At 32.5% G+C, this 16026-nt stretch overlaps 1 protein-coding gene and 1 long non-coding RNA gene across 9 annotated transcripts in view; one reads left to right on the top strand and one right to left on the bottom strand.

The window, feature by feature from the left end:
* TANC2 (tetratricopeptide repeat, ankyrin repeat and coiled-coil containing 2) overlaps positions 1-16026 on the top strand; it is a 535383-nt gene that overhangs the window by 211475 nt on the left and 307882 nt on the right. For 7 of the 8 annotated variants that reach the window (XM_031965901.1, XM_031965906.1, XM_031965905.1 and 4 more), the window contains one exon: positions 4865-5047. The exons of the other annotated variant lie outside the window; for it this stretch is intronic. In XM_031965901.1, coding sequence (XP_031821761.1) covers positions 4865-5047 — 183 coding nt within the window. The remainder of the gene's footprint in view (positions 1-4864; positions 5048-16026) is intronic. 8 annotated transcript variants of the gene reach the window in all.
* LOC116423281 overlaps positions 4906-16026 on the bottom strand; it is a 36423-nt gene continuing 25302 nt past the window's right edge. Inside the window, exon 2 of the long non-coding RNA XR_004233831.1 lies at positions 4906-5029. This is a non-coding gene — a long non-coding RNA (uncharacterized LOC116423281). The remainder of the gene's footprint in view (positions 5030-16026) is intronic.

Raw genomic sequence — 16026 nt, 5'->3', positions numbered from 1 at the left:
TATATCAGTTCATTCATTTCAAGAGAATTGTTTTCTAATAATAGCAAAATGTGGTTTGTATTTAAACATAAAATTTCAAATGCCTGTTAAAGAAAGAGAGAGTTAACAGTTTCTAAGCTTGATTTGGACATCATATTGAACCTTGAACCAATGGATGAAAGTTCTATTATAAATATCTTTTTATCCTCCTGGCAGAACTGAGTCTAAAGATATTGAAGAGAAGATTTTGGCTCAATGTGATGAGACTTACTGGTATTCTGAAATCAAAGCCGAATCAGAAAACAAAGCAAAACACATTTAAAGCAATTAACACCTGCACAGGAGCAGTCATACTATATAGCTTGGAACTGTGATGTCCCAACAAAATTCATACAATTTTAACAAAACATATAGTTCATTACTGAAAGTTAGTGTGGAAAGATGAACACTTATGCACTGCTAAGGAGTATGAGCCATTTTATTTTATTTTATTTTTAATTAATTAAAGCTTTTTATTTATAAAACACATGCATGGGTAATTTTTTAGCATTGACCCTTGCAAAGCCTTCTATTCTAAATTACTCCCTCCTTCCTCTCACTTCCTCCCACTAGATGGCAGGTAGTTCAATGCATGTTAAATATATTAAAATATATGTTAAATTCAATATATGTATACATATTTATACAGTTATCTTGCAAGAAAAATCAGATCAAGAAGGAAGAAAAAAACTGAGAAAAAGCAAAATGTAAGCAAACAATAACAGAAAAGATGAGAATGCTATGTTGTGGTTTTCACTCAGTTCCCAAGGTCCTTTCTCTGGATGTAGATGGCTCTCTTCATCACTGACCAATTGGAACTGGTTTGAATCATTTCATTATTGAAGAGAGCCACATCCATCAGAATTGATCGTCATATAGTCTTGTTGCTATCGTATATAATGATCTCCTAGTTCTGCTCATTTCACTTAGCATCAGTTCATGTAGGTTTCTCCAAGTCTCTCTGAAATCATCCTGTTGGTTCTTACAATAATATTCCATAGCATTCATATACCATAATTTATTCAGCCATTCTCCAATTAATGGTCATCTGCTCAATTTCTAGTTTCTTGCCACTACAGAAAGGGCTGTCACAAACATTTTTGCACATGTGCATACCTTTTTCTCCTTTAAGCTCTCTTTGGGATATAATCCCAGTAGAAACATTGCCGAGTCAAAGGGTATGCACAGTTTCATAACTTTTTGAGCATAGTTTCAAATTGCTTTCCAGAATGGTTGGATCCATTCACAGTTCCACCAACAATGTATCAATGTCCCAGTTTACCCACATCCCCTCCAACATTCATCATTATCTTTTCCTGTCATCTTAGCCAATCTGAGAGGTGTGTAATGCTATCTCAGAGTCTGATCAATAATGATCTGGAGCATCTTTTCATATGAATAGAAATAGTTTCAATTTCTTCATCTGAAAATTGTCTTTTCATATCCTTTGACTATCAGTTGGAGAATGGCTTGAACTCTTATAAATTTGAATCAATTCTCTATATATTTTAGAAATGAGGCTTTTATCAGAATCTTTGAATATAAAAATGATTTCCCAGTTTATTGCTTGCCTTCTAATCTTGTCTGCGTTAGTTTTGTTTATACAAAAAAATCTTTTAATATAATCAAAATTATTTATTTTGTGATCACTAATGATTTCTAGTTCTTCTTTGGTCACAAAATCCTTCCTCCTCCACAGATTTGAGGGGTAAACTATCCTATGTTGTTCTAATTTGTTTATAATATCATTCTTTATTCCTTGATGAAGAACCCATTTCAACCCAAACTTGGTATGAGCCACTTTAAAAGTACATGATAAATGTCAAAAACTCCCAAAATACTTTTGAAGAAAGTAGATATCAGTTGAATGAGAAGAAGTCAAGGCTGATAACAGGTAGCCATTAGATTCATCCAATGTAAATGAAAATGATTTATCAGATATTCTTAAACTTTGTTGTGTCATGGACTTATTTTACTATCTGGTGAAGTCTATAAACTCATTCTTGGAGTAATGATTTTATTAGAATTATATAAGATTTTGAAAAACCCAATTATTTTAAAAGATAATTATCTAAAATTTTCTTTTTTAAAAAATAAATTCCTGAAAGGATATTCTACCTCTCAGATGTGTGGAGAAAGAAAAAATTTATGGCCAAAGAGGAACTAGAGAACATTATAAAATGCAAAATGAATAATTTTGATTATGTCAAGATAAAAAGTTTTTGAATAAACAAAACCAGTGCAGCCAAGATTAGAAGGAAAGCAGAAAGCTGGGGGGGTGGGAGAATTTGACATCCATTGTTTCTGATAAAGGCCTCAATTCTAAAACATATGAGAATTGCCTCAAATTTATAAGGATACAAGCCATTGTTCAATTGATAAATAGTCAATGAGCAGACAATTTTCAGACTAAGAACTTAAAGCTATTTTTAGTCATATGAAAGAATGCTCCAAACCACCATTGATTACAGAAATGCAAATTAAAACAGCTCTGAGATACTACTTCACACCTCTCAGATTGGCCAAGGTGACAGAAAAAGATAATGATAAATATTAGAGGGGATGTGGGAAAACTGAAACACCAGTGCATTGTTAATTGTTGCAATCCTTTGGGAGAGCAATTTGGAATTATGTCCAAAAGAGCTATGAAGCTGTGCATACCTTTTGGTCAAGCAGTGTCTCTACTGGATCTGTATCCCAAAGAGATCTTTAAAAAAAGGGAAAAGGATCCATATGTGTGAAAATGTTTATAGCAGTCCTTTTTGTAGTGGCAAGGAATTGGAACTGGAATAGATGCCCATCAATTAGGGAATGGCTGAATAAATTATGATATATGAACCAAAATAGAATGTTATTATTATATAAGTCATGATGAGCAGGCTAATTTCAGAAAAGGCTGGAAAGATTTACATGAAATTATGCTAAGTGGAGTGAGTAGAATCAAGAGAATATTGTACACAGCAACCAGATTATGTGATGATCCCCTATGATGGACTTGGCTCTTTTCAACAAGACAATAGACTTGTAATGGAAAGAGACATTTGTACCCAGGGAGAGAGAACTATGGAGACTGAATATGGATCAAAGCATAGTATTTCACCTTTTGTTCTTATTGTTGTTTGCTTGTATTTTTTTCTCATGCTTTTTTTTTTTCCTTTCATCTTTTGATCTGATTTTTCTTGCGCATCATGATAAATCTGGAAATAGGTTTAGTAGGGTAACACGTTTAACCTATATTGGATTGCTTGCTGTCTCTGGGACGGGGTTGGAGGGAGGAAAGGAGAAAAATTTGGAACATAAGATTTTGCAAAGTTGAATGTTGAAAACTATCTTTGCATGTATTTGGGGAAAAAAATGATCAAAATGGGGAAAAAACCCAACAACCAAGTTTTTGAATCTCAAGTTAAAAATGCTTATTCAGAAGAAGGTTGTGAAATGGACAACACCTGCATGAATTTAGCCAACAGTATGCCCCCCAAAAAAAAATCAAGAAGAAGAGTGTCATACAGATAATTGATGCTTGCAAATTTGTTTGTGGCAACAAAAAGACTTTTATAATGAAACTGAATTTTTGGATATTGCCATCTAGAAATTACAGAAGGGGTATGCTTAAAGTTTCCAGACTTAATGATACTTGCTGATTATGAAAGGAAATGGTTGAGATAGTACAACATATTGCTGCAGAATGTATAAATTTACTACAAAACATCTACCAAGGCATTTTAGCCACAAAACATGTGGCTAGAATAATACATCAAAAGCACACTATGTTTTATAGACATAGATTTAAAATACCTATTCTATAAATACAGATCTCTAAATATGTAGAATATTTCGGCTAATAATAATTTGAACTGGAACTGTACCATTATCATAGACTATACTGTTATCAACAATTCCCTAGATATACAGATTGATCAGTAAAAACTGAAAAACAATATTTTTAATGAATGTCACCTTATAATACCAAAATGCTTTTAACTTCAAAGATTCATTAGGAGAGGAAAAAAAAAACACTTTTAGTGAGAATCCACTGAGAAAAAATAAAACTTGTGGGAGGGGTCTATGTGTTTGTATAATCCCTATAGTCCTCTCTGCTATTAGAATTGTATCAAAGAAGCTTTGAGAGAGGCTGAAGGAAATTAACTTATATTCTAAAACTTTTATTTTCTTCAAAATGTAATTAAATTCATCTTCCTGCACAATAGTCCATAGACCATTAAGAAAAAAGTATAAAAGCAGGATTATAACTTCTAACAGAACCATTTTTATCTGCTCCCTATTAAAAATGATAAGAACAAGATGACAGCAAAAACTCTGTATTGGGGCATTGCTGGTGAGAGCTGGACTAAATCCCATGATATTTGGCTGCAAATATATTAGTCTCATACATTGAATGACTGGCACACCTGTCTTACCTCATGTTGGACTGTGTGGTCCTTGGCAAGAACTCAAGGTCAGGTGTATTAACCTTCCGGGACATGAAGAATAGAACTTAGATTACTAGAGCAATAGTTTTTGCTAAAAATACCACACTTGCAATCCTTGAAAGAGTTGATGCCCTTCCTAAAGTCTTTATACTCAAAATTTCTACAGTCATGGAATCCATATCAATAGATTTCAAACAACAGGGCATATGAGAGTATGCATATTTGATTTTATAAATGTTTATAAATTTATAAGTACATTTATTTAAAATTTATGAATGTTTTAGTGATTTCTGTGTAAGACTGTTCATTTTTCTATTATCAGTTATGTCGGTCATTCTAAGGAGATGAGGTGAAATTTGGTAAAACAAGAAGGAAATCTCATCAGCCCCTTTGCTTCATTCCTTTATTTATCTTAGGTGGCATCTCCACAGAAAATGACTGTACTTTTGAACCAGACTATGCCATCCCACCACTTCCAGTGACTGAAGGTATGCAGCACATTCGGATTATGGAGGGCATGTCCCGCTCTCTTCCATCTTCCCCTTTACTCACCCATCAATCTATCAGTGTTCGGCTCCAACCTGTGAAGAAATTAACTGGTAAGGATTTTAAATATAAACTCAACAGGATATATTTTTTAAAACAAGAAATGTCAAATTGTAGCTAATACCTCCCTTTGCGTGTGCGTGTTCAGGTTTTCCCTCTTTGGCTTGCTAAAGTTACAGACTCCTATGACATCATACGGTATTTGCTGTAGAAAATGGCTTTAGGGAACCTCATTTTGACAGATTGAGTTATCTATTTTCTAGATGATCCATCTGTTGTGGACAGATTTTCTAGTATTTCAGGAAATTCCTAATATTGCCAGAACATACTGTAACTTTGTTCTCATTTATCAGCTTGTTCATGTCAGATTAACAGATTGAGACATTTTCATAGTTTAAGTAATTTTCATTTTAGCTTTAGGATAGTAGGATTGGGAATTAAACAAAAGTATATTAGTCATAGTTTTATATGAAAGGGTGGCTTTTGTTTATTTCATATCTGTTTTTTAAATGCTGTTTTGAGTGTTCTGGTTTCTGTTGTAGATTATAATATTTTGGAATACATATTTTAAAATAAAAGTATTTCTTATATTATCTCAGGTTATAATGATACAGTTGGTGACTTATGGGGGAACTACATCTATGTAAAATTAAACCTTTTCTCTCACTGCAAATTTAGCATATGATTTGTTTAATGACATAGTTTTGACCATTTTATGGAACTGTCACATTTGGAAATGTCTGGTTATACTGTGGTTTAATTATATTTGTACTAAGAATAACACTATATTTAAATGTAGATATAGATTTTACATTTAGAGAAAATATTCAAAGTAAACCAAGAGTTAGCTTTTACAAAATTCCTAAAAAATGTATGTATCCTATACCTTTCATAGGGTAAATACCAAATTATAATAGCGATTGCAAGAAGTGACCAAAACAAAGCATAGAATTATTGAATTCTTCCATGAGTTTAAAATGGAACTTAAATAATTTATTTTATAAATTTATAATTATTTATAAAGTGTTTTAGAATTATCATAGCTGTATAAATTATAAACTTCTGTATAAATTACAACTTGAATTTAGCTTTATTGTTGGTTAACCTGCCTTTTAAAAATTATACTCTAAACTATAAAAGGATAGATATTGTCTTCGTAGTAAATATTGTCTATTTCCCAAATTCCTTCTTTAGTTTAAGTAGTTTCTATGCAGGTAGAAAAAAGAAAATGTTGGAAAGTGAAGAAAAGTACTGCCTTTTTAAAAAGAAAAAAATGCTGTCAGAGTTGATGAGAAATCTATTGCTGTTGGAGTAAGGGTTAACATTTAGTATGATCTCAGATTGCAAATGTGAGTTGCTGAATTCTCCTTGTAGAGTGGTGAAATATATGTAATCTGTCAAATAGTTCTATTTTCCTTTATACAAAACCTGTCATATCTTAAATGACTTCAAGACTAACAATGAAATCTAATACACAAAAAAAGTCTTCTTTTAAAGATGATGTCATGGATTACCCCATTATTTTGTGTCTACTTTTCTGTCCACTGAAGCAGTTCGTGGATATCTTCTTTTTTTACTTTAGGATTTCAGATAAAGATTGGTGTTACTCAATTTATTCAGTTATGTGCATTGTTATCTTCATTAACTTGTTTGTTATGAATAAGCAAAAGAAAGTAGAAGAAAGATGGATTGGCTGACTATAAATGAATTTCCTGGTGGGGAGGGGGAAACTTAGATGGTATTATTCTTTAGGTTACTGAAGCTTTACTTGTTGAAATATCTATATTTGTGTCTCTGAGATTTGTGATGTTATATATTGCATGCATCTGGCTAAATGCTCAAGTCAATAAAAAAAGGAAAGCATGAATACTTTGCCCCGTTTTAGAATTGTCATAGCTGTTAACTTTAATTTGCTTCTTTCATTATGATTCACTTGTCTCATATGTTTTTCCATTGTCCCATCTTTAAATTGCATGTCCCAGTAAATTAAATATACCTTTCCTTCTTTTAAAGAGTAAATAGTACCTAATCTTCTCTCGATTATAGTTAAGGGACTTTTTCTAATTTAGCGTATTTAAAAAAATACTTTATGTATATTAAAATCCTTACACAGAAATGGCCTATTTGCAATTCGGTCAGCCTAACTTTAGACTAAGAAAAAGAATCTGCCTAAGTGCAAAGGGAAAAAAAGATTTGGGAGTTAAAAGCAATAAACTACTACAGTATTTTTAGTACAAAACCATATTGGTAAAAAAGTTTCAGAGAAATAGAGTAGTCAACAGAGTAATGGATTGGAATCAGGAAGACCTGAATTCAGATACTGATAAAGACATATATTATTATATGCCACCTAGATGCCTCACAATTCTTTTTTTTTAAATTATAGCCTTTTATTTACAAAATATATGCATAGGTAATTTTTCAGCATTGATAGTTGAAAATCCTTTTGTTCCAACTTTTCCCCTCATTCTCCCCACCCCTTCCCCCAGATGGCAGGTTGACCAATACATGTTAAATATGTTAAAGTGTAAGTTAAATACAATGTATGTATACATATCCAAACAGTTATTTTGCTGTACAAAAAGAGTTGGACTTTGAAATAGTGTACAATTAGCCTGTGAAGGAAATCAAAAATTTCACAATTCTTTTTTCTTAAAAGCTTTAAATTTTTTTAAGTTCTTGCTTTATTTTTTCTAAGTATTTATGTAGTGATTGTGGAAAATTATTTTTTTCCTTTGAGTTTCTCTTAGCATTTTTAATAGAGTTAGAGTTGCAAAAGTTTTTTTTGTTTTTTTTTTTAATACTAATTCATGTTTTCTTTGCTTTACTAATCTCTCCATTTGTAGTTTCTGAATTGGGACTATGTGCTGAAGCCACTCTTTACCCTAGTTGCATTTTGGGGAGCTTTTCCACCTTGCTTGTTCTTGTCTTGGGTTTTCTGAGTTCTTTCACTGATCTATACCTCCCAAGGTTAAACCTTTAAAGATTATTTGAGTTTCGGAGCACCATATTCTCAGGGTCTTCTTTGGAAGATTAAGACACAGTTTTAGGAACCTTAGAGCCTAAGGGCTGTTTGGTTTGAATGTATCAGTATTACTTCTACTGCATATCCCTAGAGCTTCCAAGGTCTCCTTTTGGGGCTTTTACACTACTTTTCAGCTTTCTCAGGAGTCTGTCTTGTTGTCTCTTAACATATGTCCTGTCTTTAGTTTTGTTGGCAATGGCTTTACTAGAGGAGCTTTACTAATTACTGTTGGCTTCTAGATGACTTTTTCTTTGTTTTTGGATTGGAAGAAATTACTTTTTGTAGTTTCTCTTTGAATTTTTAGATTCTTATTTGATCTTCTTATTAATGGCTTTGTAGTAATAAGTGTAGGAACTTTCAGGTCATATACATGGAAGAAGAACAAAAAGCAATGTAGCCAAAAGAGTATATATATATATATATATATATATATATATATATATGCAGAAATTATTATCCCAAAGACAAGAAGTAGAGACAAAGAATATATTATTGAATAACATACATTAAAAAAACAAACAAACTTGAATACCACTTGGCAAGAAATAGCAAGCAAAACCTTTCTAGATCTTTTAATTATAGGAAGTAAACTACCAATTGAAAGATAAACAGATTGTATTGGGGAAGCGTGCGGAGATCACTCCAAGACACACAGTAGGAAAATTTAATAATTCTACTGACAAACAACAAATCCTGCAAGCATACAGGAGAGAGATTAAAATGGAAAAGTAAAGAAATTCTCTTTACATAAAACAGTGCTACCCCCATCAGGCACTGTGGAAGGGAATAGAATAACAAATTCCAAAAACAGTAAAGGTGTTCTAGTTAGACCCTAAAATGATACACCCTGCAAATCATAGTCTAATGATCAATAGGAAAAAATGTGCAATTTCAATAAAAGTGAAGAGTTTGAGATATCAGGAGTGGGGAGCAGAGCAGACATGAGGTTATTCATCTGTAAAAAACCTCAAACAAAAGAAATACAAGCAAAGATAAATAAATACAATTGCTAAGAAAAAAATCACAAATTACTCCATCTCTAGAGATTATTAAAAGAATAGAATCTAAAAAGATAAGAATAACTATTACATTAAATAAAAATTCTTATTGCATTAAAACAAGAAAACCATCTGAGAAACTATTAGTAAATTTCTAAGTAAAAGTATAATGTGTGAAATTTAAATAGTCAGGAGAAGTAATGAGACAAGTTTAAAACATCTACAATTAAATTCCATAACCACTCCAAATCTCACTAGTGAATCATTGGATTTGTATATGTGTGTGTGTGTGTGTGTGTGTGTGATTAAATTGCAGAATGGGAGTTTCCGAAAAGGGGAGAGTGAAGTGATAGAGGGGTATGGATGAGATAATATATCATATTCACTGGTGAACAGTGAAATGAAGATAACTTGTGTAGTATCTTAGCAAGAAGTAGAAATAAAGGGGAATGGGAGAGGTGGTAAAAGGAGGCATTAAAATAAGGAGAAATGAAAATGAGAGGTCTCAATGCATTTGAAAGAGAGGATCTTACTTCATAGTTTCTTAGTTTTACAGATTTCCTATATAAGTATGTCGATAAATTTCTTGGGTTTTTGAGCTTGAATGGGGGAAAAGTTTTGGTTTCCTTTGTAATTCTATTTTATTTTATTTTATACATCCAGAAACATTCTGAGAAGTCATATGTAGGCTTCACCAGTCTGCCTGAGAGGTCTATGATGCAAAAAAGTATTATGTCTTAGAGAATGTTTTCCATCTCAGAATGACGTCCTGACTTAAGATAAGGGAAACTGGAGGTCTTGGGGGAACAGGCACCCAGAAAGTTGAAACAACATAGGCACTGAGGTGAGATTTATATCAAATGGGAAAATGATTATGGTGAGGGTATTCATTATCTTTTCTCCAAAATCTTCCCCTCTTCCTAACTATTATTGTTACTGTGGAGAATACCACAATGTTCTCAATAACCCTGGATCACTACCTAAGTGTTATACTTGACTCCTCACTCTCTCTTACTCTTTTCTGCTCCCTAAATATAGTTTCCAAGTCCTATTATTTCTGTCTTGTAATATCTCCAGTATATGTCTGTTTTTCTCCCTTGACAATGCCACCACCCTGGTTTAGACCCTTATTACCTCACTCGTAAGCTATTGCAATGATCATCATCTTGGTGTCTCCTCATTGCAGACTATGTACTATTCAGCTGTCAAATCGATATTCCTTTATTGTAGGTCTGATCAAATTATCCTGTTCCTTCCCCCATTCCCTTTCAATAAACTTTAATGGTTTCCTATTGTCTTCAGGACCAAATATAAAAGCCTCTGTTTGGCTTTAAAAACCCTTCTTAAGCTGGTGCCTTTCTGCCTTTCCAATCTAAATATATATATTTACTTTCTTGCAAGTATTTTATGATCCAGTGACACTGGCCACCTTGCTTTTCTTAGATGCCTAGATGCCTAGAACAAGGCATTCTCTCTAATGACTTTGACAATTTTTGCTGGCTGTCCCCCATGTTCAGAACTATGACCCTCTTTGTCACATCCTGACTTCCTTTGATTTCTTCAAGTCTTACTAAAGTCCCACCTTTCCCACTGTCTCTTAATATTAAATGCCTTTCTCTGTGGATTATCTCCAATTTATCTTGTAAATGTTTTTGTACATGGTTTGCATATTGTCTCTATCTTTACATTGTGAGCTCCATGAGAGTCAGAGCTGGAGTGTTTTGTTTTGCTTTGCCTTTCCTTGTATCTGCAGTACTTAACAGAATACCTGGCATATAGCAGGCACTAAATAAAATATTAGGTGACTGGCATGATTGGAGACACAGAAATTTCAGTTATGGGAAGAAAGCTCATTCCTCATTACACATTTTATGAATTGTGTTTTTAAGTGAGAGACACAACAGAAAACTCAGCCAAAATCTACAAAGACAATAATATGGAAATTATTTAGAGAGTATTTATAGTTAAGAAGTTTTAATTCCTTGAGAAAGAAAAAAACTAAAGAAAGAATAAACGTACAGACTGTGAATAAAAAAAATTCAAAATTGATGGAAAAGGAAGAGTATTAAAGAACAAAAAAATTTTTTTTTAGAAAAAGGCACAGAAAATTTGGAGAAAGGGAGATAAGGAGGGGCCTTTGAATCTAAGATAAAGAGTGAAAGAAAAAAGAGAATAAAGAAAGAGAAATTGCAACGATGCAGAAAATTAATTCTTTGCCTTCTTCTGAATTCCTTCCTCTTTTATGTGATTTAAAAAGAATCATAATGACATTTTTTGTTGTCTAATTTTTATTGTTAGCTTCTTTCTTGATTATTGCCTTCCCATTTAATTGGGGGAGAGGGGGAACCTTGTAACAAATAAACAGTCTATTCTTAAGCAAAATAAATTCACAGTCTGATCGTGACCCAAAACATGTATCTCTGCATTTTGCCTCTCTGTCAAATGGTAGGTGACATGATTCATCATAGGTTCTCCAGAGACAGGGTTGGTCATTGCTTTTATCAGAGTTCTTGAGCTTTTCGGAGTTTTTATTCATAGTATTGTCCTCATATAAATTGTTCTCTTGATTTCTGCACATTACATTCTGCATCAGTTCAAACTGCTCTGAAGTATCTGAGGTCATCTCTCATCATTTATTATGGTGTAATAATATTCTTTTATGTTTAAATGCTATAATTTATTCAGCCACTCCCAAATTAAGAAGCAGTCCAAATTTCCCTCCCCCTAACTCCCACCCCAACCCCTTTAGATACTAGTTCTTTGCTTTTCTTCCCTACCTTTTAATTCTCCTTTCAAGTTGGGGAAGTATGTTTTCTTGGTGTCTATGCCTTTCCTAGTATAATCTTTTCCCCCTTTTAACATTCATTCTGTATCATTCACCACTTATTTCTCATTTAAATGTGATTTATTTCTACACTGGAGGCACATGGGAGGATTAACTTCATAAAAATTAGATTCCTTTCATACCAACTTCCCCCATCTCCTTCCATGTTTGTTTCTTACCTAAGTCTTGAGAAATAGCTAATTCCTTCTTTCCTTCTTTCTGTGTTTTTATCTTCCCCTTTCTTTCCCCTCTTAGAACTTTTACAACAGAACCATACTTTCCCCCAGTATCTCTGTTTTTCTTATCTCTCCTTCATTACCATTTGAAGAAATCTTCTTTTATTAGTATGTTAACTCCACATTATCATATAGGTCTTTACAGTTACACAGAGAATCAGACACAAATACACATATACATACATACAACTTACCTTTTCTAGATACCTCTGCACAATTGTGTTTTTATTTCAAACTTCACACATAAGCTCTGGTCTTTTTATCTAAAATGTTTGAAAGTCATCTTTTCCACTAAGTCTCTTCTTTTGTTTCTCTATAGAGTTATTTTTGGTGATAAATCATTTGCTTTTTGTAATACTGTATTACTAGATCTCTGGTTTTAAAAGAATCTTCCAGTACAGTTCTTAGTATAGTCTCCTGGTTCTAATACAATGTTCAAGGTTTTAGATGATCCTGATTATAGTTCTTTGGTACTTGAATTACTTCTTTATTGTCACTCAAAGTGTATTTTCTTTAGCAAGTGAGCTCTGAATTTTGTCTGTGACCTTTTTCCTTTGGGATTTCTTTTGGGAGATAAGTGGTAGGTTCTTTCTATCTTTATTTTGCTCTCTGATACTAAAAGGTTTGGGGAGTTTTCAATATGAAATGTAGTGGCCTAGGCTTTTTTTAAAAAAAATCAATTTTCAGGAATTCCAGTGATTATTAACTTGTTTTCCAGCTCTGTTATTTTTTATATCAAGTATCAGAAAATTTAAAAAATCTTATCATTTTTTTTCTATACTTATTGTTGTGTCATGGAGTCATTTATTTCTTTGGTTTATTCTGGTGTTCAGAGATTACATTTCTTGATTGAGGTTTACCACTTTCTCTACTAAGCTACTTACTCTCCTTTCAGTTCTTAAGAGTTTTTTTCCCCGTTATTTTATTTTATTTTTCTTTTGCTTTATTTTTCTAAATGTTCATGTAGTCCTTCTGGAAAATATATTTTTCTCCTTTGAAACTCTGCTTATGTTATAGAGTTGGGTTGTTAGATTTGTATCTTTGATACTTGTAGGTTTTTTCTTTAATTCATTGATCTCTCTAGCTTTAGTTCCTGGATTAGGATTGTGTGCCAAGGCTAGAATCTATTCTCTGAATTATTTGGACTAGTCTCTTTTTGGGTTTACTGGGTTCTTGTGCTGACTCCCACTATTCTGGATTAGGCTACTTGAATCTTTGAAGTTGAGGAAACCAGAATAGACCAAAGAGAAATAAATGACTCCATCATATAACAATAAATATTAGAAGAAAATGATAAAATTTTTAAAAATTTCTGATACTTGATATTAAAAACAATGGACCTGGAAAATAAGTTAAGAATCACGGGAATTCTGAAAAACTGTGATTTTTTTCCCCTCTAAGCCAAGACATTTCACAAAATCATAGGGCTACATATACAGGATTCTTTCTGGAAATTCAGGACAGGGTGTTTGTGATCTCAGAACACTCAGGTAGCTTAGGTTTGTTCATCATCATCATCATCATTCTACTAGTTTCTATAACTTTCCATTTGAGGCTTTCTTACAAACATGAGACTTTTTCAGGGAAAAACTTTTCCTTTTGCTACTTCTGGATACAGAGCATTGTAGACTATACATGTCCCTGACAATCTTTGATCATTCTGGCATATTAATGTGTTCCATTATTGGCTCTACTGGTAGAGGAACCCAGCTGATTTTTCTGTGTGCAGTTTCAGGGTGGAAGAATTTTTAAATTGTTATTTGCTCCAGTGAAAAGTTAAGGGTTTTGCTGTAGTAGGTATGTGGGATTTGGGTGAGTTGTCTCCTTCTCAGGCAACCATCTAGTAAAAAAGTCTGTGCAACTCTGTGTGTGTGTACATATATACATATACACATGTACAAATAAATGTGTATACATATATACACAAACATAATATATACATATATAATGAAACAGGTAGAAATTAAAACTTCAAATGACATAATCAAGCAGCAATCATTACATGAACATTTTGTTAAACATTTCCCAATTATGTGTTAATTTTTTTAACAAGCATTTTAAAAACTTGAATTCCAATACCCCTTCCCTACATGAGGACAAATTTGATTTTGATTATATGTGTGAAATCATATAAAAACATTTTTGTATTAGCTATGTTGCAAAAGAAAAGAGACAAAAAAAAAGTTTAAAAATATGCTTTGGTCTACATTCAGAGTTCATCAATTTTCTCTCTGGAAGTGCATAGCATTTTTCATCACAGGTCCTTTGGATTTGACTTGATCACTGTTTTCATCGGAGTAGTTAAATCATTCATAATTGATCATGGGATAATGTTGTTACTGTCTACAGTGTTTTCCTGATTCTGCTCACTTCATTTTTCATGAGTTCATATAAGTCTTTCTAATTTTTTCTGAAACTGTCCTGCTCAGTATTTCTTATATTACAATATTATGCCATCACAATCACATACACAACTTGTTCAGCTAATCCCCAATTGATTGGCATCCCCTTGATTTCCAGTTTTTTGCCACCACAGAAAGAGCTGCTATAAATATTTTTGTACAAATAATTTCTTTTTCCTATCCTTTGATATCTTTGGAATACAGACCTGGTAGTAGTATTGCTGAATCAAAAGTAGTACCCTTTTGAGCATAGTTTTAAATTGTTTGCTAAAATGGTTGAACTTGTTCGCAGTTCTCCCCATAGTGCACGAGTGTCCCAATTTTCTCACATCCCCTCCAACATTTTTTGTTTTCTTTTTCTATCATATTAACTACTCTGGTGAGTATGGGGTTATTTTCATTTCTTTAAATCAATAATGCTTAAAGAATTTTTTTTGTATGACTATATATAGCTTTGATTTCTTCATCTGAAAACTGCCTGTTCATTTCCTTTGACCATTTGTCAGTTGGGGAATGACTCATATTTTTATAAATTTGACTCAGTTTTCTGTGTATTTGAGAAACAAGGGCTTTATTTGGAGAAACTTGCTTTAAAACCTTTTCCTGCTTTCATTCTAATTCTTGCTACATTGGGTTTTGTATGTATAAAATCTTTTCAATTTAATATAATCAAAATGATCTATTTTGATTCCTGTTATCTCTTTTTGGTTAGAAGCAATTATTAAAACCATTTGGTTCTATTAAAAAATGAAAAAGAGGATCAGTAGAACAGAGTAGGCAAAGGACAGTCACAAATAATGGAATTCAACCCCAAAACACAAATCAGGTAGGAAAATACTCCCTATTTGACAATAACATCTGGAAAGCAGTCTGAGGCATTAAGCATATACTAATATCTTATACTGTTTCACAATAAATTCAAAATGGATATGATCTGAATATTAAAAAATATTAAAGTTCAAAGTGAATAAGTATACTTTTCACAACAATGGTTAAGAGATGAATTCTTAACCAGCAGAACAGAAGGGAAATGCAAAAAATAAAATAGGTAATTTTGAATACATGAAATCGAGAAGCTTCTGCAAAAATAAAATGAATGCATCTAGAATGGTAAAGCAAGTTGACTAGAAAAACTTTTTTTCCCTGAATATCTCTAATAAAGTTTTGGTTTTTTACAATTTGTAGACTACTTAACAGTGTACAGAGAGTTCTTGCTTTATATAAATTCTCATTATAAAAGTTGAACTTTAAAGAATTTTAAAAGCAATCATCCGCCCCCCCCTCCCCAAATTTATAAAATTCAAAGCAGAGACTGTGCAGGCAATATGATTCAGGCATTGTAAACAGTAGTGGGAACCTGAGAAGCTTGTCAGGTCCCTTGTCTCTACAGAGTGTGAGTGCCTTTCCCGATAATTCTCCCTGTGTTCAGGAGTAATCCTTTTATTTTATTCATTTAGCTATGGGTGTTAGCAAAAATGCTCTTTAAAAGAAAAGTGAGCCATCTTGGAAAGTTAAGCCTTGAAAATGAAAATTAAACAATTAGAAAA

The sequence above is a fragment of the Sarcophilus harrisii genome, chromosome 4, assembly GCF_902635505.1.
Source record: "Sarcophilus harrisii chromosome 4, mSarHar1.11, whole genome shotgun sequence".
In the NCBI taxonomy this organism is placed as follows: domain Eukaryota; kingdom Metazoa; phylum Chordata; class Mammalia; order Dasyuromorphia; family Dasyuridae; genus Sarcophilus; species Sarcophilus harrisii.
Note: the sequence above shows the minus strand (reverse complement) of the source record. Positions and strands in the feature narration are given on the sequence as shown.